The sequence below is a fragment of the Urocitellus parryii genome, chromosome 10 (assembly GCF_045843805.1).
Source record: "Urocitellus parryii isolate mUroPar1 chromosome 10, mUroPar1.hap1, whole genome shotgun sequence".
In the NCBI taxonomy this organism is placed as follows: domain Eukaryota; kingdom Metazoa; phylum Chordata; class Mammalia; order Rodentia; family Sciuridae; genus Urocitellus; species Urocitellus parryii.
The window spans coordinates 35,978,787-36,000,505 of NC_135540.1; the positions used below are offsets into that span (position 1 = coordinate 35,978,787).

Here is a 21,719-nt window from a genome sequence, read left to right on the forward strand (position 1 = left end):
ATTGTTTGGGTACTAAAAATGTAAAAGTTTGATCAGGAGTAACTACTGCTGCTGTACCATTGTTTGACCCATCAGTGAATATATTTGGAGCATTTATGATAGGGGTTTTTCTTGTCATTTTTGGAAAAACTACAGGATGCTTAGACCAAAAAGACAACAAAGGATTAGATGGCAAGTGATTATCAAATGCAACACTAGATTTACACATGATTATTGCCCAAGTATTTAACTCATTAGCTAACTCATCAATTTGATCCATAGTATATGGAGTAATAATTTTATTGGGAGAAATCCCAAACACTCCTTTTGCTGCTTTTATTCCTTTGAGTATTAATTGCCCTACAGCCTCAGGATATCTAGTAAGAATAGTATTAGGAGAATAAGATAAATGTATCCATAATAATGGACCTTCTTGCCAAAATACTCCTGTAGGAATATTTTTTGTCGGTAGTACAATAAATAGTAAAGGCAAACTTATATCAATTCTATCCAAATGCATATTTTCCATATATGTTTCAATGATTTTTAATGCCTTTCTAGCTTCAGGCGTTAACATGCGGGGTGAATTTGGATCTGACCGACCTTTTAGAATATCAAATAAAGGTCCTAATTCTCCTGTTGGTATGCCTAGATAAGGCCTTATCCAATTTATATCTCCCAATAACTTTTGAAAGTCATTAAGCGATTTGAGTTGATCTACTCGTATTTGAATTTTTGGTGGACGGACCATGGTTGAGGATAATAGAACTCCTAAATAATTAATTGGAAGATTTAATTGTATTTTATCTATTGCTATCTCTAGATTATAATTTTTTAATAAGTTTGTAAGCGTGGCATAACATTCTAGCAATGTGTTTTTATCTTTATGTGCCATTAACACATCATCCATATAGTGAAATATCTGTAGTTCAGGATTTTGATTTCTAAGTGGCTGGATTGCTTTATCAACATAAATTTGGCACAAAGTTGGGCTGTTAGCCATCCCTTGAGGGAGTACTTTCCATTCATATCTCTGATCAGGACCTTCATGATTCAGTGCAGGGATAGTAAATGCAAAATGTGGACTATCCTCGGGATGAATTGGAATTGAGAAGAAACAATCCTTAATATCTATAGCTAGAACATGCCAGGTTTTTGGTAGAGCAGACAATTGGGGAATCCCTGCTTGAGCAGGTCCCATAATAACCATCTCATTATTAATGGCTCTTAAATCTTATAATAATCTCCATTTACCAGATTTCTTTTTAATGACAAAAATGGGAGTATTATGGGGAGATACGGAAGGTTGTATATGTCCTTCCGCTAATTGCTGTTTGACCAGATCATGGGCTACTTGTATCTTTTCTTTAGTTAGGGGCCACTGAGGAACCCACACTGGTCTTTCTGATTTCCAAGTAATTTTGATTGTCTCAGTGGCCCTTTTTGAAAACCCAATCCATGTTTATTTATTTCTTGATCTATTTGAATTGGTGCTGTTATATCTTGTTCTTGATCTCTTAATCTCTTTTCTTTTCTAAAGCCTTGTTTTGCCCTAGTAGTGGGCGTGTTAGGATTGACCTTATTTGTTAATGTCAATCCTAATTGATCTAGGACGTCTCGTCCCCATAAATTTATGGGGAGATGGTCCAATACATAGGGCTGTATAGTTCCTTCACATCCTTCAGGATCTTTCCAATCTAATACCATTGCACTTCTGTGGGGATTAGTCGCCACTCCTAGGCCTCTAAGCGTTTATGTGGCTTGTTGCAATGGCCAGTGCTTAGGCCATTCCTGGCGAGATATGATGCTGAGGTCAGCGCCTGTGTCCAGCAGTTCATTAAAATCATGTCCTTGAATATTTAATTTTAGCATAGGGCGAGAATCTAAATTTAAAGATAGCATAGCCCAATCTACACCTGTGGAGCCTATTCCCTTGGAACCTCTTTCTACATTACAACTGGAAAATTTATCATGTAGGCTTGGTATTATTAATAACTGTGCTATTCTGTCTCCTGATGAAATTACTGATATACCTCTTGGAGAACTAGCTATGATTTTTATTTCTCCCTCATAATCGGGATCAATTACCCCAGGATTTATCATAAGTCCTTTAAGTGTAGAAGAACTGCATCCTAATAATAAGCCTACTGTTCCCTGGGGAAGAGGTCCTTTTACTCCTGTGGGAATGATTTGAACTCCCATCTCTGGAGTTAATACTGTTCTGGCAGAGGCACAGATGTCCAACCCTGCGCTCCCTCTAGTCTGTCTGATGAGGGATCTAATGGATAATGCGTCCTGGGCACCACCTTGATGGTGCTGTTGGGTTCCTCCATTGCCCCGTATATTTGTGGTTTTGGGCCCCGGGGCATTGGGCCCTCCAATTCGTTTTTTGGCAACGGGGCTTGATACCTTTCTCCACGATATCGTGGGTAGACACTTGGTCTTTGTCCATTTTTTGATAACGGAATACCCTCTATGGTGGTTTGAGAACGGCATTCATTAGCCCAATGTCTCCCTCTATGGCATCGTGGGCAAATACCCGGGATTCTACTCTTTTGATACCTAGCTTTGTTAAACCCTCCTCCTATGGGGCAATTTCTTTTAAAATGTCCGTTTTGATTGCAATTATAGCATGTTTTTGGCTTGGTATCTAAAGCCTGTTTTACTTCAGCTGCCATGACTTGTCCTTGTTCATTAATGTCTCTACATAATTTAATATATGTGTTTAAATCTTCCTGTTTCCATGGTCTAATGACCTCTTTGCCGCAACGATTTGCTTGATCGTAAGCCAGTTGTTTTATAAATGGCATTGCCTGTTCTGTATTTTCAAATGTCTCAGAGGCTGCTTCAATAAGTCTAGCTACAAAGTCAGCGTAGGGCTCATTAACTCCTTGTATTATCTTAGATAGTTGACCTTGTAAATCCCCTTGTCCCTTCAAAGTTTTCCATGCCTTAACTGCATTTATAGCGATCTGAGCGTATACGCCAGGATCATATCTGATTTGTTGCCTCTGCCCTTCAAAATCTTCTTTCCCCAGTAACATTTGTAGATCTCTTTCAGGGTAACCTACTTCTGCATTTCGCCTAGCTGTCTCCTTGCAAAATTCCTCATTGGCAATTTTCCATAATAAATATTGTCCTCCATTTAGCACAGAGTGACACACATTAGCCCAATCTGCTGGTGTTAAGTCCCAGCTGGTAATAGATTCGACCATACTGACTGTGAAGGGAGCGGCCGGGCCGTAGGTTGCTACAGCTTCCTTTAATTGCTTTACTATTTTGAAATCTAAGGCACGGTAAACTCGTTCTCTTTCTTCTCCCCGCTCAACTACAGGGCATGCTAATTTTTGGGGTCCTGCCTCAGGATTCCGTTCATCATCTATGGAGGCAGGTAAAGCTGTTGGTTGAATTACGCCCTCTGGTGGTGGAATGGAGTTAGTAGCAGCCTCCCTATCTGACGACCGTTTTTTCCCTGAGCTTGCCTTGTTCAAATTTTCTTCTGACTATCTTGAGAGACCTTTTGTTTTGCTTGACCTAATATGTTTTCTGCCATGGCCTGGACCTCTAACAATTTACTTAACAGTTTTTCGGTTTGTTTTTTACTAGATTCTAATCTACTATAAAGGTAACGTAACCCAATAAGATAGGATAGAAGAAAGCCAAAACAGAATGAAACAGAAACGGAGAGGAGGAAAATGATTATATCAATTTTTCTCTCTCTCAGGGCCGAATAACTTCAAACCTTGAGCCAACCATTTTTCCCAATTCGCCTGAAAAAATTGTAAGGCTAGAGAGCCTGAAATAAAAGCAGAATAAATCAAAACAGGAATACCCATTCTATCGCCTTTCCTTAGGGGCGAGCGATATTACTCACCTTTAAATTTGGGGCGTTCCCCGTACAGGGCCACCAAAATGCTGCAGGCTTCTCGGCCCCGGGCCGAGCGAGCTGGCTGAGCCCCGCTCCTGCCGCTGCTATCGCCGAGCACCGCCTACCGCACTCCTGCTGGGCGCTTCCCTGCTGGGCTGTTAGTGCACGCGCCGGCTTGCAATCTTGCAACCCGGTTGGGCACAAAAACACAAGCCAGTCAAACTGAGACAAAGTTTTATTTTGTGAGAGGCCGTGTGCGTCCCCTAACAAGTGGGTCCACCACGTGTGTACTACCTGAGCCGGGGGGCTCCACTTCCCCCGGAACACCCTCCTACCATCCTTTCCCAACCAATGGGAACTCTCCCATTACAAGAGTGACATGAGTAACCTGAGTCCCAAAACGGGCCCAGGTAAACAGCAGGAGACAATTACCATAATGTAACTTAACATAATCATAATCTGAATGGCTGGTTGGCAGTCACTAAACCCAAAGGTGCCTGTATCAATATTTTTGCTGTGGCTCCTAGCAACTTGTCATCTGCACTGCACTTTGGATATAGAAACAGTCAATAGAAAAAGCAAAACATTAGTTTTTACATATGGAAAGCTGTTTTTTGTTGTTTTGTTTGTTTTTGTTTTTGCACGACTGAGGATTGGACCTGTGGGTGCTCCACCACTGAGCTTCCTTTCCAGCCCTTTTAAAAAACTTTTTATTTCAATACAGAATCTCACTAAGATACCAAGTCTGGCGTTGAACTTGTGATCTTCCAGGCTCAACTTCTCTAGTTGCTGGGATAACAGGTGTGCACCACCAGACCTAACAAGGCTATTTACTGTCTCATTACTTCTCTAAACTTCTTTTGGTTGGCTCTGGGTGGTTGTTAATTATCATTCTTTAAGGTTTTTTTGTTGTTGTTGTTATTCTTAATCCCTATGTCACAGAAAACACTAGTTCTTCCAGTGAAGAGAGAAATTAGGGTAAAAAAGAACAAGAGGATAAGAGAGAATTTGTTAGATTCTCTTTTTCTGGCCTTGAACTTGTGATCCTCCTGCCTCTGTCTCCTTGGTCCATCATTTATATAAGGAAATCAATTTTACTCATTGTTTTGGGGTTACTATTTTTATTATTAGTCACTGAGTCTCTGCTGAGTGCTGTGGTTTGTTCTAATGAAAGACTGCTGGCTACTTGTGTACTGTAATTTTCATGCATTAGTATTTTTACCTTCCAAATATATTTGAGCATCTACGTGCCTTTTGAATTATACTATGAATTTTCCCAAATATTTTGATCCTTGAGATTTGGCATTTCTGCCCAAATGTGAACACTTTTGTGTCCTGTCAGTCAAGGGTCAAGTTTTCTTCTTTGAGAATAGATTTGATGTCATTTGGAGCATGTTAGGTGTGTTAGATCGATCAACCTGAGTTAACCATTTTCAAACAGTGATGCAATATAGTGAGTTGATTTTTCTTTGTGATTTGAGCTTTACTTTGAATTACTTGCCTATAAATTGGTTTATAAATGTCTTATCCAAAACACATATGCATATATGGTAGTTAGTTGTGGGCAGGCCTGATCAAAGCATAGCTATTTGCAATGTACCTGAATTGTGTGAATTGTGCTTTGTTTTGGTTCTAGGCTTTTTTTGTTATTTCTGTTGATGCCGAGCCACATCCCCAGCCCTTTTTATTTTTAAAATTTTGAGAAAGGGTCTCACTAAGTTGCTTAGGGCCTCATTAAGTTGCTAAGTCTGGCCTTGAACTTGTGATCCTCCTTCCTCTGCCTCCTGAGTCACTGGAATTACAGGCATGCACCACTATGCCCTGGTCCTAAGTGCAAACAGCAGGCACAGAGCTTCCAGGTTTCATGTTAGCTTATTTGCCTCATCAGTGAACTTAGTTCCACAAAAGCAATTCTAGTAATATTCAGAGAATAATAAAGGTAGAAGCTTGTAGCTCTCTGAACTCAGCAGGACAACTATTATTATGGTTTTTAAATACTGGAGTGTTAGTGTAGGAATAGGCAAACACTTTTTGTTCAATAGCCAGATGGTAAATATTTTAGACTTTTCAGGCCAACATGGTCTTTGTCTCAGATTATCAAGCTTATCATTTTAATGTGAGAGCAGCCATAGCAAATAAACATGACTGTGTTCTGATAAAACTATATTCATGAACACTGAATATCTAGTAAATTTCATTATCAGAAAAACATTATTCTTTACCTTTTTTGTCAACTATTTAAAAACATAAATACCATTCTAACTTTTGAGTTAGAGCAAGAATAGGTGGCTGGCCCTATTATGGCCCCGATGCTTCAGTTTACTGACACTTGGCCTGATGTTTAAAACTTTCTATGGTTTTTTCCTTCTCTAAATTTTGAACATGGAGTTGTGAAAATGTTTTCTGACTCTTCTTGAGATATTCTTTTTAGCTCTGAAGTTTTGAAGATACATAGTAGGATATTTTGTTATCTTCAAACTTATATTTTTATAATTTCCCCAGGAATAATTGTAATTGAAATTACTTTAACAAATTATATTATAATGTAACTTTTCATCCCTGTGACCAAAATACCTGACAAGAACAACTTAGAGAAGAAAAATTATTGTGGGCTTACAAAGTTTCAGAGGTTCAGTACATTTTCAGCCAAATCCATTACTTTGGGCCCAAGATGAGGCAGGAATTGTAGTGGGAGGGCATGGGTGAGGAAAGCTACTCAGCTATTGGTGGCTGGGAAGGGGGGGCAGGGGTGGAGCCAGGGACAAGAAATAATCCCAAGGGCATGCCTTTAGTGTCCTACTTCCTCCAGTCACTCTCACCTGCCTATAAATTATTAATCCATCAATTTGATCAAGCCACCAATGAAGTCCCAGCTCTTATAAACTAATCATTTTACCTATCACTATTCCTACATTGAGTGATATATGAACCTTTGAGAAAACAGCACATATCCAAATTATAACAGTTACCCTTAAGCCTTTGCTAAGTGAGGCATCCTTTTGAAACTTTCTATACTAAAAACAAAGGGGATGTCAAGTCTCCTTGGGAGCCATTCACACTGAGTAGGTGAAGGTAGGTGAGGCTGGGTGGGGGGCTTGGGGTCGGGAGGAGGCTCAGGTGGGACATTGTAGGCCTCAGTGGCTGAGGTTGAAGGACAAGCAGTGATGGAGGAGGTGAAGGAGGTGGTAATGGAAGCACTTGGGTGCCCCCAGAGAGAGCTGGCTGAGTGCTTTGGTGACAGTGACAATACACTTTCTCATACAAATGGGGTCTTACCAGAGGTAAAGTGAAATGATCCTGCTCACCCTTCTTCCTTTTTTATACAAAATGTTAGAAATCCTGTGTATAGTTTTAAAATTTTATTACTTGTTAATTTTGTGGTGCTGGGGGTGAAATCCATTGTCTTATGCAGGCTGGGCAAGCACTGTACTCCTGAGCTACATTCCCAGCTGTAAACCCTCTTAAAGGATGAAACTATGCATGTTCATGGTCACAAAAGTTGAGAGTTCAGTTAAGTCTAAAATTTTAGCCACTTGGACTTTATTTTTTGCCTAAAAATGACTTCCCTAGCACATGCTTGACTTTACCCTGTATGGCATTGTGGGGATAGAACCTCAACTGGCCCTAAACCAGGAGAGCCTTTTGGACCCAATCTTAGTTTGTCCAATCATCTGCTCTTGTCTTGTCAGTCCTCCCAAAACAACAAATACCTTAATTTTCAATTTAAGTTAGAAAGCAGTCTAATAAGTACAGTGTTTTATATTCTCCCAGGGATTTTGTCCATGCCATTTAAAGTGTTGCTCACAGTAGAGAGATTTGATTATGTAACCACAATCTTGTAATAATAAATTATGTACAAAAGTTTTACCTTTAATTGAAATTCTTTCCTTTTTATTTTCATTTTTCTTTTTGGTAAGATGTTTGGCATAGCCATTCTGGGATTGATTGTAGGTGCCACATTCCTTGTGCTAAAAAATGATTGTACTGAAATCCAGAATAGGTAAGTAAATTTGAATCTCAATTTGAAAAAAAATGCTGTTACTTTTTTCAAGCTTATGAACACGCTTTAAATATTTGAATTTATGGTAAATAAATGTCATTGTTTTATTGTGGGTAGAAGGAATTACTGCATTGAAGAATGAATGGAAAAGTTCATTTTTTTACAGATATATATATATGTAATAGTAAACTGTACAACTCAAGTTTATCCTTTTCACACTTCTTAAGTGGACAGTTGGGTGGTATCAAATATATTTACATTGTGGGAGTACCATGACCACCTGACTCTAGACAATTGTTTTCATCCTCCCAAATGGAATCCCCATGAATCAGCTACTACCAAAATTCACTTCTCTGCAGACTGTCTAACACCACTCTACATTTCTGAATTTGACTACTATAGGAATCCTACATGCATGGACTCTTGCAGTATTTGTCTTTTGGTGATGATTGGCCTATTCCCTTAGCATAATATCTCCAAGTTGTACCATGTGTTGAAATTTCTTTCCTTTTTAAGTCTAAATGATCATCTATTATATCTCTATATATTCCATTTTGTTTATCTATTCATTGGTTCATGTAAATTTGGGTTACTTCTACCTTTTAGCTATAATGAGTAATGTTGCTATAGGTTTATAAATATCTCTCTGAGCCCTTACTTTTAGTTCTTTGGGGGTAAATATTCAGAAGTAGAATGGCTGGGCCATATAGTAATTCTGTTATTCTTTTGAGCATCTGCATCCTGTCTTCCACTAGAGCTGCACCATTTTACATTCTAACCAATAGTTAATAGGGGTTGCAGTTTCTCCATGTCCTTACCAAAAGTTGTTACTTTTTCCTTTGCTGAATAATAGGCATCTACCGGATCTCTGTTATAATGTCCTATATCCATTTTAAAATTGAATTAATTCCTTTTGGGATATGGGATTTGTAAATATTTTCTCCCATTGTGTAGGCTGTCTTTTACTTTCTTGATAGTGCATTTGGTCCAGTGTTTATTTTTCTGTTACCTGTGAGCCAATTTCCTTTATGGTTTTTGATTCATTTGATTTCGGGGTATAAATAGGGTTGGCTGATAAGAGTCAGTGTTTCCTGTTTTATGGATAACATTTATCTTAGTGTTGTGATCATTACCTAGTTTAATTATAATATGTCCTTAAAAATCTCAGTTTAGGATGAGACATTTTATGTTCATAGCATAGGTGCTTAGCAACACCACAGACCTGAAGGTTCTCATCATAATTCATGTATGAGAACCACTGCTTGCTAGACATTGGATCCCATGCTTGACATCCACAGCCTCAGGTACCTCCCAACATCCAGAGGGGTACATGGTCCTATCCCCACTTTAATATTGAGGACAGTTGAGGAAGGTTATAGAAAATCTGTTTTGATGTCTATTAAAGGCTGATTATTTTTAAAAGAAAGAATAAGTGTCAAAGTCAATTCTCTTTTTTCTTTTCTCTCTTTCCTCTCTCACCTCTTCTCCTCTCTTTACTTCTCCCCTCCCCTCTCCTCCCTTCTCCTCTCCTCTCCTCTCCTTTCTTCTTTCTGCTCCTCCTCCTCCTCCTCTTCTTCTTCTTCCTCCCTCTCCCTCCCTCCCCCCTCCTCCCTTCTCCTCTCCTCCCTTCTCTTCTCCTCCCTTCTCCTCTCCTCCCTTCTCTTCTCCTCTCCTTTCTTCTTTCTCCTCCTCCTCCTCCTCCTCTTCTTCTTCTTCCTTCCTCTCCCACCCTCCCCCCTCCTCCCTGGCACTAGCACTAGGGCCTAAGTCCTCAGGCACTCTACTATTGAGCTACATCCCAAGCACTTTTTATTTTTATTTATTTATTTTTATTTTGAGAAAGTTTCACTATGTTGGCCAGGCTGGCCTCAAACTTGTGATCCTCCAGCCTTGGCCTCCGCAGTAGCTGGGATTACAGAAGTATATCACTGCACCTGGCTAAACATGGATTCCTCATGTAAGAAACATTTTTCATCTGTGTAGAATCAGATAATGTTATACTATAATATGATTATACAGAGATTTTCCTGAGTTATGCCATACTTCTACCATCCCTAGAGGCTTAGATCTCTGGGTTATTTCCAAACATGCTAATATTTGGTGTGTAGATTCCACTTCTTAATCCAACAGGACCTAGAGACTGTGCCCATATTATGTGTCTGGAAGCATTTGAGTAAAATATTAAGAAAGCTATCCTTAACTGAAAATAAAGACAAACTAAAAAGCCAAGCATTAAAGGTCTTAGTTAAAAACTCCAGAGAATATAAGAGAGCTTTAGTAATTTCTTCACATGTTTTCTGGAGAAATTGGACATTTTCCTTGTTTTAACTTGTATTTTTGCCTATATTAACTACCATTTTTTAAATAAAAAGTTGAATTATGTGAAAATGGCCTCTGTGTGTAGCTTTTCTAATCTGTCCTGGGGTGATCATTCTTTGCTTCTTTTGATTGGAAAACAATGTTTCAATTTCGTTTCTGGAATCAAGTTTTTAAAGCTTCCTTCAGGGGTGAATATCAGTGCCTCATCTTTTGAAATTCCAGGAGAGGCCAACCCTTTAATTCTTCTTTGGGATCAAGCACTGCCTTTGCATTTTCTCTCACCTGTGTAGCTGAGTAAATGAGTTTCAATCCTTTATGGAGTGTGAACTCCTTTAACTCCATAGCCTTATAGGCTTATGATAACAAATAAACAAATTAGAAAAAAATTAAGGTATTTTAAAATAATTGGATCCAGTTGTCTCACTTCTAGGTATTAACATGAAATATTTAAAATCAGTTTGTTGAAGAGATATCTGCACTTCTATGCTCACTGAAATACACTTCACAATAGCCAAGTTGTTGATTCCATCTAAGTGTCCATCCTAGGATAAATGAATAGGGAAAGTGAGATGTGTGTACACAGTAGAGTACCATTCAGCTCTAAGAAAGAAATTCTGTCGTATTTGACAATATGGATGGAAGTGGACAACATTATGGTAAATAAATTGAACTCTTAGAAGCAGAGAGTAGAAAGAATGGTGGTTGCCAGAGGCTGAGGGGAAGGCAAAAAGGGAGAAGGTGGTCAAGTGTGCAAAGTCTCAGGAGGAATAAGGGCTTTTTTTTTTCCTTTGAGATTTTATTATACAATGTGATGAATATAGTAAATACTAATATATAACTCAAAACTGCTGAGAATTAATTTCAAAAGTTCTTTATTGATCTTCCAAATATACATTAGAATGATACTGGTCATTTTCTTTTTTAATTGAAGGTGATACTATTTCTGTGACCTATGAATTAGCTCAGGTTGCCATGACTAAATGCTATAGATATGGTGGCTTAAACAATAGGGGTTTATTTTCCCTTAATTCTAGAGTGTGGAAATCTGAGCTCAGGGTTCCATTCCAGGAGGGTCAGTCTCTTCCTGGCTTTCAGGGAGCAGCCTCACTCTGTACCCTCACAGTAGAGTATGCTGTGATGTTTCTTCTTTTTTTATTTTCTTTTTTAAAATTATTTTCTTTTTTTATTGTTCAAGACAATACAATGATCTTGACATATCATACATTTGATTCAAATAGGGTATGAATTCTCAATTTTCCATGTGTACAGATTGCAGGATCATTCTTCTTCTTATAAAGACTCTAATCACATCTTGGGATCTGTACTCTGATGACTTCATCTAACCTTAATATTTCCTAAGTCACCTACTTCTAAATACCCACATATTGGAGATTATTGCTTCCATATATCACTTTCAAAATGCAGTCATAGGAAGGTAAAAAATCAGGGGTATAAGAAGTGTGCCACAAAAGGAAAGAGAGTTTTGTGGTGGCATCAGAAGCAAATTGGAGGTGGGAAATAAATTGGGCAAAGAATGTGACATAGTTTAGTCCTCAGTAGACAGAGGAGTGGAAAGAGCCAGAGGGCAGCCTTATAGCAAAAGGCAGGTTGGTTTTGTCTCTTCTGCTTTTTGAAGATTCAGTTTACAGTCAGCTAAGACTATGGGTTTCAAATAGGGCTATAATATGGAATTACAGGGGCACTATTGTGGAGATAGAGATGCAGAGAAACCTTAAGGGTTCATGCTTCCCTTTGAGTTTTAACCAGAATAGTTCTGCAACTTGAAAGGAAAAAAAAATCTATTTAATGTTATGCCTTTTATGGAAACAGTTTGTGGGTAGAAAACTGAGCTAATGGCATTGACCTGACTGCAATACTTTTGTTCCTGTTCCGTCCTGGCAGAGCCTGGGCACTCTACGTGCTGGTTGTCGTCCAGTGTTTAAGCAGTGTGACAGCTGGGGAGATCTTTGAGCTCCAGAAGAAAATTTTCAAGTGAGTTGGTCTCTGTTTCAGAAAGGGGCATCAGTATCTATTGGTCATATAGGTCACTTCTAGGATTGGGACAAGGATGTGATCTTGCAGATTTGCCAAAAAATGTATAGACTTACCATTCACAGTGTGAACTTTTGAGATATAGCTAGGGATTACCAATATTGACTGAGAAAATGCAGTCGTGGGAGGGTAAAAAATCAAGGGTGTGTAGAGTGTTCCACTAAAGGAAAGAGAGTTTTGTGGTTAGCTATGACCAGCCAATCCCAGTGCTGCAAGAAAGCAAGCAATAATCAAGGTGGAAAGTATCTTTATGTTTTCAGGAAATAACAGCTCATTGTGACCCTTACAAGAAAAGTTTGGTAGAGAGTAAGTGGTGGCGTCAGCAGCAAATTGGAGATGGGAAATAAAATTGGCAAAGAATGTGACTTAGGTTAGCCCTCTGTGGATGGAGGAGTAGAAAGAGCCAGAGGGCAGCCTTACAGTAAAAGGCAGGTTGGTTTTGTCGCTTCTGCTTTTCGAAGATGCAAGAGTTAGCCCATATGTACATGCCAAGGACAGGAATCTTCAGAGAGCAAAGGAATGAGGACACTGGTGGAAGAATTTGAAATTAAGAGAGAGACATTTGAATTAAGAGAGAGACATCAGGAAGAGGAAAGATGAGGATTTGGTATCTGAAAGGGTGTATGTTGAAAGACATGATCTTTGAAGGAAGTCTTTTTTCAAAAATTATTTTTGAAACAAGATCAGCAGAAGTAAAAAGAATTTAGGATATTGCACCTGCATTTGGGGGCCTTGGAAAATAATAAAGTCACCTTTTTCACAATCGGAGGTGGAGAGAAAAAAAGCCTCTTACTATTGAGTTTAGCCTCTCAAGTGCTGCTGTTCAGGCAAAGCCAGCCTCAGTGGAGAAGCAGGGTCTCTGAGGAGAGTGAGGAGACACAGACTCTCTCCTTGGAGGGGTGATGTGGGCCAGAATGGGCAGCAGCAGGAGAAGTGCTAACATGAGAGAGGGTCACAGTAAGAGCCTCATGGAGCTGATACCCTAGGGAAGCTTCCCTGAGATAAAGAAGGGCATGCTGGGTCAGTCTGGAGCCTGTGGGCAGCTGCAGTGTCAGACCTGGTGGCAGCAGGATCTGAACAGCAGCATCTCATCTGGGCTGTGCCTTCTTGGACTAATCTGAGATGTGTGGTGTGTGTTTTTTTCTGCAGACACGAGTACCTCAGTGGATACTACAGAGTGTTGCCTTATTTCCTTGGGGAACTGTTATCTGAATTAATACCCCGGAGGTTGTTTCCAACTATTATATTTACTTCTATACTATACTTCGTATTAGGTAAGTAGCAAGATGAAGATGTATCTTTAGTCTTGAATATGAGGTGATGCTCATTTCTCTCTCGAGCATGTTCATGGTTATTAAAACTACAAACCAAGCTGTATGTAAGCTATGGAAGTACATATACCCTCCATGCACTCTCTAAAATAAGTGTTCACTGATGGCATTGTTGTCAAGATTTTTCCCAGCCATTTTTTTTTTTAACAAATTGAATTGAACCCAGAGTGTGAGCATGGTAGGCAAGTGCTATAACCACTCTGCTATATCACCAGAAATTTTATTTTTGTTTTGTTTTGAGATGAGTCTTGATAAATTGCCCAGGCCTACTTTGAACTTGGGATCCTCCTGCATCAGCTTCCCAGACACCAGGGATTGCCAGTATGCACCCCTGTGACTGGGCCAACCAAACTTCAAAACTATTTATAAAACTTCAATTTACTGCTCTCAGTATATATAGAGAGAATAAATAAGCCAAGAATATCAACTAGTTTATAATTTATTCCATGTTTGTGTATGACACACAGAGATGCTGTATGTCTTAAAATCCTGATCCCTGACACACAGAGTTGCTGGGTGTCATACACAAACATGAAAGAAATTATAAACTATTTGATATTTTTGCCTTATCTATTCTATCTATATGTCTCTATGTAGAGATAAAATACAGAGAGGTAATATCTCTAATGTGTATAGGAATGTATTGAGAGGGATAAAAATATCAATATATACATATATTCTCTCCTTCTCCTCTCTAATCAGAGAAAGAAAGATGATAACTTTGGTGTTCATTTATGTAATAAAAATACTTATTTGGGCTGGGGATGTGGCTCAAGCCGTAGCGCATTCGCCTGGCATGTGCAGGGGGCTGGGTTTGATCATCAGCACCACATAAAAATAAAATAAAGATGTTGTGTCCACTGAAAACTAAAAAATAAATATTAAAAAATTCTCTCTCTCAAAAAAATATTATTTGATGGGTGTAGATGGATTCCTTTGTGCATTAGACTCAGTTTTCACTTCAGATACTGCATCAGAATTTCTCTCTGTCTCTGTCTCTGTCTCTGTCTCTGTCTCCGTGTCTCTCTCTCTCTCTCTCTCTCTCTCTCTCTCTCTCTCTCTCTCTCTCTCTCTCTCTCTCACACACACACACACACACACACAAAATATCTGTTTTTGACAACATTCTGCAGGATAACAACCACTGACAGATCTTAAGCATTCCATTTTACAAATCAGGTTTGTCAGAAAGAATTAATCATGGAATCGAAACCCCTAGACTTCTGATAAGTGTTCTTACAACTCTTCCCAAACCCTCAGGTGATATGACACAGAACATTAGCTCATTATAGTATATTGACTACTTTAGGAAACTTAATTAGCCCACTTTCAATCAGAACTATGTGGTGGTTTGTTTAGAGGGTCTTAAGTTATGAGGATAACTTTCCTTCCCCCTGGTATTTTGAAAATGTTTTATTAGTGTATTATAGTTATACATAATATTGGGGTTAATGCAGACATGATTATTCAAGCACGGAATTAAATTTGCTACAGTTCAGTCCCTAGTAGTCCCCTTTTCCTCCCACTATGGGATCTTAAAATCCTGATCCCTGTTTCTTCACTAAACATTTACAGAAAACAATGAACAATGTGGAGATGTCTGGGTACGTGAATGGCTTGTTGAGGAGTTTCCTGTGACAGTAGAATTGTGACCATTTTTGTTGCCCATATCCCTCCAAATCAGCCACTTAGAAGTTGTTCATCATTACACATAGAGGAGCATGGATGTTACATGGAAAAGTGCTTTTGCAGTAAATGTAAAAAAGAAAACTATATGATAACTTTATGTGGTTACATGGAAGGAAACAATAATGATAGTTGCATAGTGGGTGACTTTTTTATTCTGATATTAGTTTATCAGAAAGAATGTTGTAGTGTTATTGGCAAAATAAATAATTTCAAATACAAGGTGACCTAGGAAGCTGGACTAACTCTTTCTTTTCCTTCTAAGGGTTGAAACCAGATGTGGGGGCTTTCTTCATGTCGATGATTATTGTTTTGCTGGTGGCTTATGCCACCGGTACCATGGCAATGATCCTGGGAGCAGGGGAGAAGGCGATGGAAATAAAGACATTTCTTGTGACTGTCTATTTTGTGTTTATGATGGTGAGTGTGAACTGTACTGCTTTGAGAGGGAATCTCTTCCCTTGTTCTTTCCTGCTTCTTCACTTGTCCTTAAAACTTTCTTTTAGGATCCTGTGTGGGACTCCAAAGTTTTCAGAGGCCACACGTGGCTATTAGAGAATGTACCACTTTCCTCCTGGTCCTTATGCAATCTGTTTGCTAGAGTCCTAATTTTGTTATTCTAACTTTTAACCAATCCTCACTAATGAGCTTTTAAAAATACTTCTGGGTGATGTATCATGAAACCTTGATAAATTGGAAACTCAAATCCTGGAAAAATTATGATTAGCCAATTCCCTCATAAAAAACAGATTCTGTGCCTGACCTTCATGCTGGTGTTAGAGAATTGCCAGGTCTGTAATCAGCAGAGATGGTTTGGTTTTTGGATTATTTAGGCTTCAAGGCAAAAGTGAAGATCCATGAGGAGTCTGACAGTGTGTGGCATGGGAAGTCTAACTGGAGCGCCTCCTATATTTTGAAAAGAAGTATTGAAAGCTCTAGAAATTCCAAAGTCCACAGTGCTGGGTTCCCTCCCTTGTGGGATCCTGAGGTTCTCTTATATCAAAGTATTTCTACATCTTTTAGGATTTTTTAATGTTTACTTAGTTCTAATCTTATATGCTTTAAATTTTGCACTCAAAATGATGAATCAGCAGATAATTGCTACCAACCTACTCCCTGTGACATGAACTAAACAGAAGTGCTCGTCCTATTAATACACATGTCCATTCTGCTTTAGTAGGAGTTGTTTTTCAATGATACATATGTAGCATAAGCTCTTGCTAAAGTTTAATTTGTGAATTTGGCAACTACAATGTATATCATTGAGAAAGGGATCTTGTTATAGTTCCTATGCTGTTGTACAACAAACAAAATATCTTTCAATGAATGAGCTTTTCTTTGATGGGATGCTTTGATTAATTATTATATAAAGAATTTCATATGGAATTTAAAAAACCAATCATAAAACCATATTTCACTCAGAGTTGCTAGTGTATACTAAGCACTTCATTAGGTCCAGTCTAAACATATGCACACACCCCCCAACATTGTTCTGCATATCCCAGTGCACCTCACATCAGTTAGGACAAGTGTTATGTGAACCTCGTAGCTGTCTCTTGTTAGTCTCTAGCAGTCCTTCCTGGCATCTCCAGTATACTGCTTTCTGATAGCTTAACATAGAGATATTGACTGTGTTCTGCTGAATTCACCATGTTATTATTATTAGTAGTAGTAGTTTCAGGCTTAGGGGTATTTAAGCTGACATTCTGAATCCCAAATTTTTTCTACAGGCATGGGTACAAAAAGCAAACCCTTGTAATGACAACTCTTATTATTGTCTAGAAGTAGAGAGGAGCATGTGATGCTCAGGATTCTTCTGGTGTATATTTTAGATGTCCAAGTTTATGAGTGGGACAGATAGTGGAGGTATAATTTGAGTAGTCAGTACCATCAGCCCTTCATGTCCATGGGTTCCACATCCAAAGATTCAACCAACCATGTTGTGGGGGGCGGGGGGGGGGTGCAGGGCGCGGATGTTAAAACATAATTTGCATCTCTACTGAAAATGTACACTTTTTCTTTTCTTATCATTTGTTCCCAAACCATACAGTATAAATTTTTACTTGGTGGTTGACTTGTATTGTGTTTCAAAAGAAATATGGAAATGATTTTATTAAAAATACAGAATTTGCATATTTAAAGCATAAAGGATATACATAATTGTATCAAATATTATGCCATTTTCAAAATTAGAGATATAAGATTGTCAGATATTGGTATCTGTGGGTGGGAGCTGCTGGAGGCTCCTATAACTAATCCCTGTCAGATACTAAGAGATGACCTTAGTTCTTAATCTTTATTGCATACAGTTGCAGAGCAATTTAAGGACAGAGTCTTGCTAATAAAAATCTCCCAAAATAAGTGGAGTATACTATATAGATTACAGGTACATTGTTCTTACTTTAACACCATAAACTGCCTTAAGCATGCAGAGGTATATATATGCAAAGGACTAAAATCAGTATTTAGAAGTAAGTGGAAGAAATTTCAAGAAAGAGTAGGTCCTAGTAGAAATGTTTAGAAGGTTGCAAAGTTCTTATCTAGGGTCTTATCTAGAGTCTTCATGACACTTGATTTTGCTTTTTTTAGGTCATCTTGGGTATGACTCTGAATTTTGGCACCACAACACCTTGGCTCTCATGGATTGAGTACTTGAGTATTCCTCATTATGGCTATATGGTAAGATGTCCACATCGGCCATTGTGGCAGAGTTTCCAAAGTGGGAACAATCAAAATAAATCCTAATCATTTAATTTCCATGGGCATGAACTGTGAACCTCTTTCATCAAGGAATTGTCTTTTATGGAGGTATCTGGATTTTCCCAATCACATTATTGTTTGAGGAAGAAGAAATCTGGGGGGAAATCTAGTTAATAGAAAAGGTTAACTAATTAATGAAAAACATATTTTGTGTTAATTCAATAAGGGAATCAATAAGAGGAAGGGAGACTGAAACACATTGTTTATACTGAAAGTGAAATTAAAAGAGAATCAGAAGACCATCTAATACCCAGAACCATACTGGCAAGTTAATCAACTCCAAAGGAAGCTGTGTCTTAACACAGTATAGCCAAATTTCTGACTCCCATAATTTCAACTTGTTTTGATTAAAACAAACAAGAAAACATTGTTATTATAAGTTGACAATGTTCACTAAACACTATTATATCATTTTAATTATAGTTTTTATTAGGGTTGTAAAATTGAGAGAGAAAAAAGAAGTTTGGGCTATCTAGCCATAGGTATCCCTTTTTTGCCAATGAGAACCAACGTCCCAAACTTACGCCTCTTGGTTACCAGGGAAAATATGTCAGCTGCTGTGCTGTGACAAAGGCTGTGAATGTAAGACTTGGTTTATTTTTGGAAACAATAACGAAGATTAAACTTGAGGGCCTAATTGTGATAATTCTTTGGCAACTTTTAATTTTTGCAATAATAGGGATTTTTTTTTTTTTTAAAGAGAGAGTGAGAGAGGAGAGATAGAGAGAATGAGAGAGAGAGAATTTTTTAATATTTATTTTTTAGTTCTCGGCGGACACAACATCTTTGTTGGTATGTGGTGCTGAGGATCGAACCCGGGCCGCACGCATGCCAGGCGAGCGCGCTACCGCTGAGCCACATCTCCAGCCCAATAATAAGGATTTAACCTAGGGACCTGTGCATGCTGAGCAAGCACTCTGTCATTGAGCTATTTTCTCAGCCCCTTTTATTTTTTGAGACAGGGTCTCCTTACCTTGAGTTGTCCAGGCTGACCTTGAACTTGCTATCCTCCTGCATTAGTCTCCCCACCAGGAGGGATTACAGTGTGCAGTTCTGTACCTGGCATCTGGAAACTTCTTGAAATGTAAAACTATTTATATTGCTTTCCTCTGCCCTTTATGATATAGGCTTTGCAACATAATGAATTTTTGGGACAAAACTTCTGTCCAGGACTCAGTACAACCGAAAGCAGTGGCTGTATCAGCTATGTGATGTAAGTTTCCATTCAATGTCATATGAGATTTCTTACCACTGTGAAAGATATAGAAAGTCCCCTGGGTTCAGAGCCCAAGCTCAATGAATCTTTCTAAACGTAAGTCTTCTCACTCACAAAGTGAGACCTTGTACACTAGTGCACGTGAACATGCTGTACTTGTACTCCACTACAGTCAGTGTTGTATTAAATGTGGAGAAATGTTTGATTTCTCCCTATGGAAAATTTATTTTGATTGTGAGTTTGAGTTCCTATTTTTCAGAACACTTGAATTTGAAATGGGTGTTTCAATAGTTTATCAAGGGTTTGTAGTCTCTGAACTGAACAGATTCTGTTGTCTGTGAGCCCAGCCCATGGACAGTAGTAGGAATTAACCAGGCAGTAATGGCATCAAGGGAGGGAACAATGGCCACAAGTCCTGGCTCTTCCCTTTGCTCACACATGTGGGAGACATCACGAAACCAAAGGCTGCTCAGTTATGTATGTGTGTGTATAAACTGACTTGGAATACTTCCTCTCATAGGATGTATCCTTTAAAGGAAAAAAAGAAATATTTCAGTAAATTGAGAAGAAAGTCTTATTTTCATACATTGTCATTAAAACAGAAATTCAGATTTTAATAAAATTTAAGGATCTTACTTTAAAATTTTGATGATGCCTACCTGTTCAATGATAGTTGTTTGTTAATGGCTTGACTTTGATGCTTAAATTAATAAGAAAAAGAGAATGCTGGAATACTAATACTCTCCTGTATTTCTCAAATAGTATAGAAATAATTCTATACCAACCAGAAAATCTGTAAAGAGGTGGTTTCTTTACTTGCCTGCTCTCTTGTATTTGATCAGGGTGTGGCACAAAATCAGTGCCAAGCTGCTGGTGAGAACAAAGTGGATGGGGAAAATGGGACCAGATTAGGAGGAGCCACCACAGGCTTCAGGATTACATGGGCTCATCCTTACAAGAGGAAAGACAGAGCTCCTCTTACAACAAAGAGAAGCCATAGATATTTTTGTAACTGCTAAATTCTAAGAGATGGAACAATAGGCACGAGAATGGCAGCAGGCAATTATTGTGGCTGCAGCAGATGTTTTTAGTGTCATGTGCTTTTCTACCTGTGGCAGAAATGCTGCATCCTGCTCTGCTCCAGCTGGAGTTCAGTTCTGATTCCTGGGCCTGCAGGTGACATCCTGGATATCTGTGATGCTCTCCACAGTCTTGATGCAACAGCTGACAAACATGACTTGCTGGAAAGTCTTGCTCCCATTTGGTCCTTGTTTTAGAATTCTTAGCCTGTGTAGTTTACTGTCTTGAGGGTGAACAGAACTGTGGGGAGTTTGATCATCTTAGCAAGGGCCATAGGTGTCATCAGTTAAAGCTGAGGGTGACCCATAGAAGTTAGCTCTAATGGGGAAACTCTCAGTGAAAGTTTACCCTATAGAATATATCATGTGAAGAGAGCAGCATTATAAATTTGTAAATGGAAGAATCATAAGGCTAGAAACTTGCTCCACAGTATGTCGCTGTAGGCATGGCCAAGTTTGTTAAGTCTACTCCCTTCCTCTTTCAAATGTGTATATCTATATTCCCTTGGATTGTTTTAAGATAACTAAACTATTAGATCCAAGTTGCTTAGCACAGTATCTAGCAAAATTGTAAGCACTCAGTGACTTTTAGCTATTATATAAGAAAGACTAACTCCTAATGATTTGGATAACCTATCAGTTTCTTTAGCAAAAGAAGAGTAAATTTGACAGATATAAAAAATTTAGATATATATATATTTTTTTTTCTTTTAATTGAATTTCAGATGTACTGGTGAAGAATTCTTGACAATCCAAGGCATCGATCTCTCACCTTGGGGCTTGTGGAACAAACTCTTGAGTTTGACTTGTCTGATTTTTATTTTCCTCATAATTACCTACCTAAAACTGGTATTTCTCAAAAAATATTCTTAAATTCCCCTTTAATTTATTATGAATTACCATTATATTCAAAAGGAGCACCTGGATTTATTTTAAATATCCAATGAAGACTTTCTGTAGTTTTTGATCAGCTGCCATCACAATGTTGTATAGCAACAATTTTCCATAGAAACATTCAGAAAAACCACAGCAAACTGTCTTATTCAAGAGAGAACCCAAGCTAAAACTAATGATATGCATTACATATTAGCTCATCTCTACAGACAGTAACCAAGAAGAAGAAAATATAGGCTTTTGTATTGATATCAAAAAGGAAAATTGAATTCTAGAAATTCTCATCAAGCTACTAATATCTCTAGTATCAGTATTCTCATCTTCAAAGTGAATAAGCCAGTTGATAGTCCTCCAGTTTTAATAGCTATGAATCTCTGATCTGCCATTGTTAAATAAGTAATACATATATGAATGCATTGTGGAAAGTATTAGATCTAAAATATATTAGAAAAACCAGGATTATTTCTAGAATGAGAAAAGTCACGATGACTGAAAAACATGTCTTTGATAAGCTTATTGAGGTTGATGGACTTGT

At 38.3% G+C, this 21,719-nt stretch overlaps 1 protein-coding gene across 4 annotated transcripts in view; it reads left to right on the forward strand.

Annotated features, from left to right (window-relative positions):
- LOC113175390 (broad substrate specificity ATP-binding cassette transporter ABCG2-like) overlaps positions 1-21,163 on the forward strand; it is a 53,838-nt gene extending 32,675 nt beyond the window's left edge. For all 4 annotated transcript variants that reach the window (XM_077803468.1, XM_077803469.1, XM_077803470.1 and 1 more), the window contains 7 exons: positions 7,765-7,847; positions 12,069-12,158; positions 13,368-13,492; positions 15,501-15,655; positions 17,825-17,914; positions 19,123-19,208; positions 21,016-21,163. In XM_077803468.1, coding sequence (XP_077659594.1) covers positions 7,765-7,847; positions 12,069-12,158; positions 13,368-13,492; positions 15,501-15,655; positions 17,825-17,914; positions 19,123-19,208; positions 21,016-21,163 — 777 coding nt within the window. The remainder of the gene's footprint in view (positions 1-7,764; positions 7,848-12,068; positions 12,159-13,367; positions 13,493-15,500; positions 15,656-17,824; positions 17,915-19,122; positions 19,209-21,015) is intronic.
- Positions 21,164-21,719: the final 556 nt, after the last annotated feature.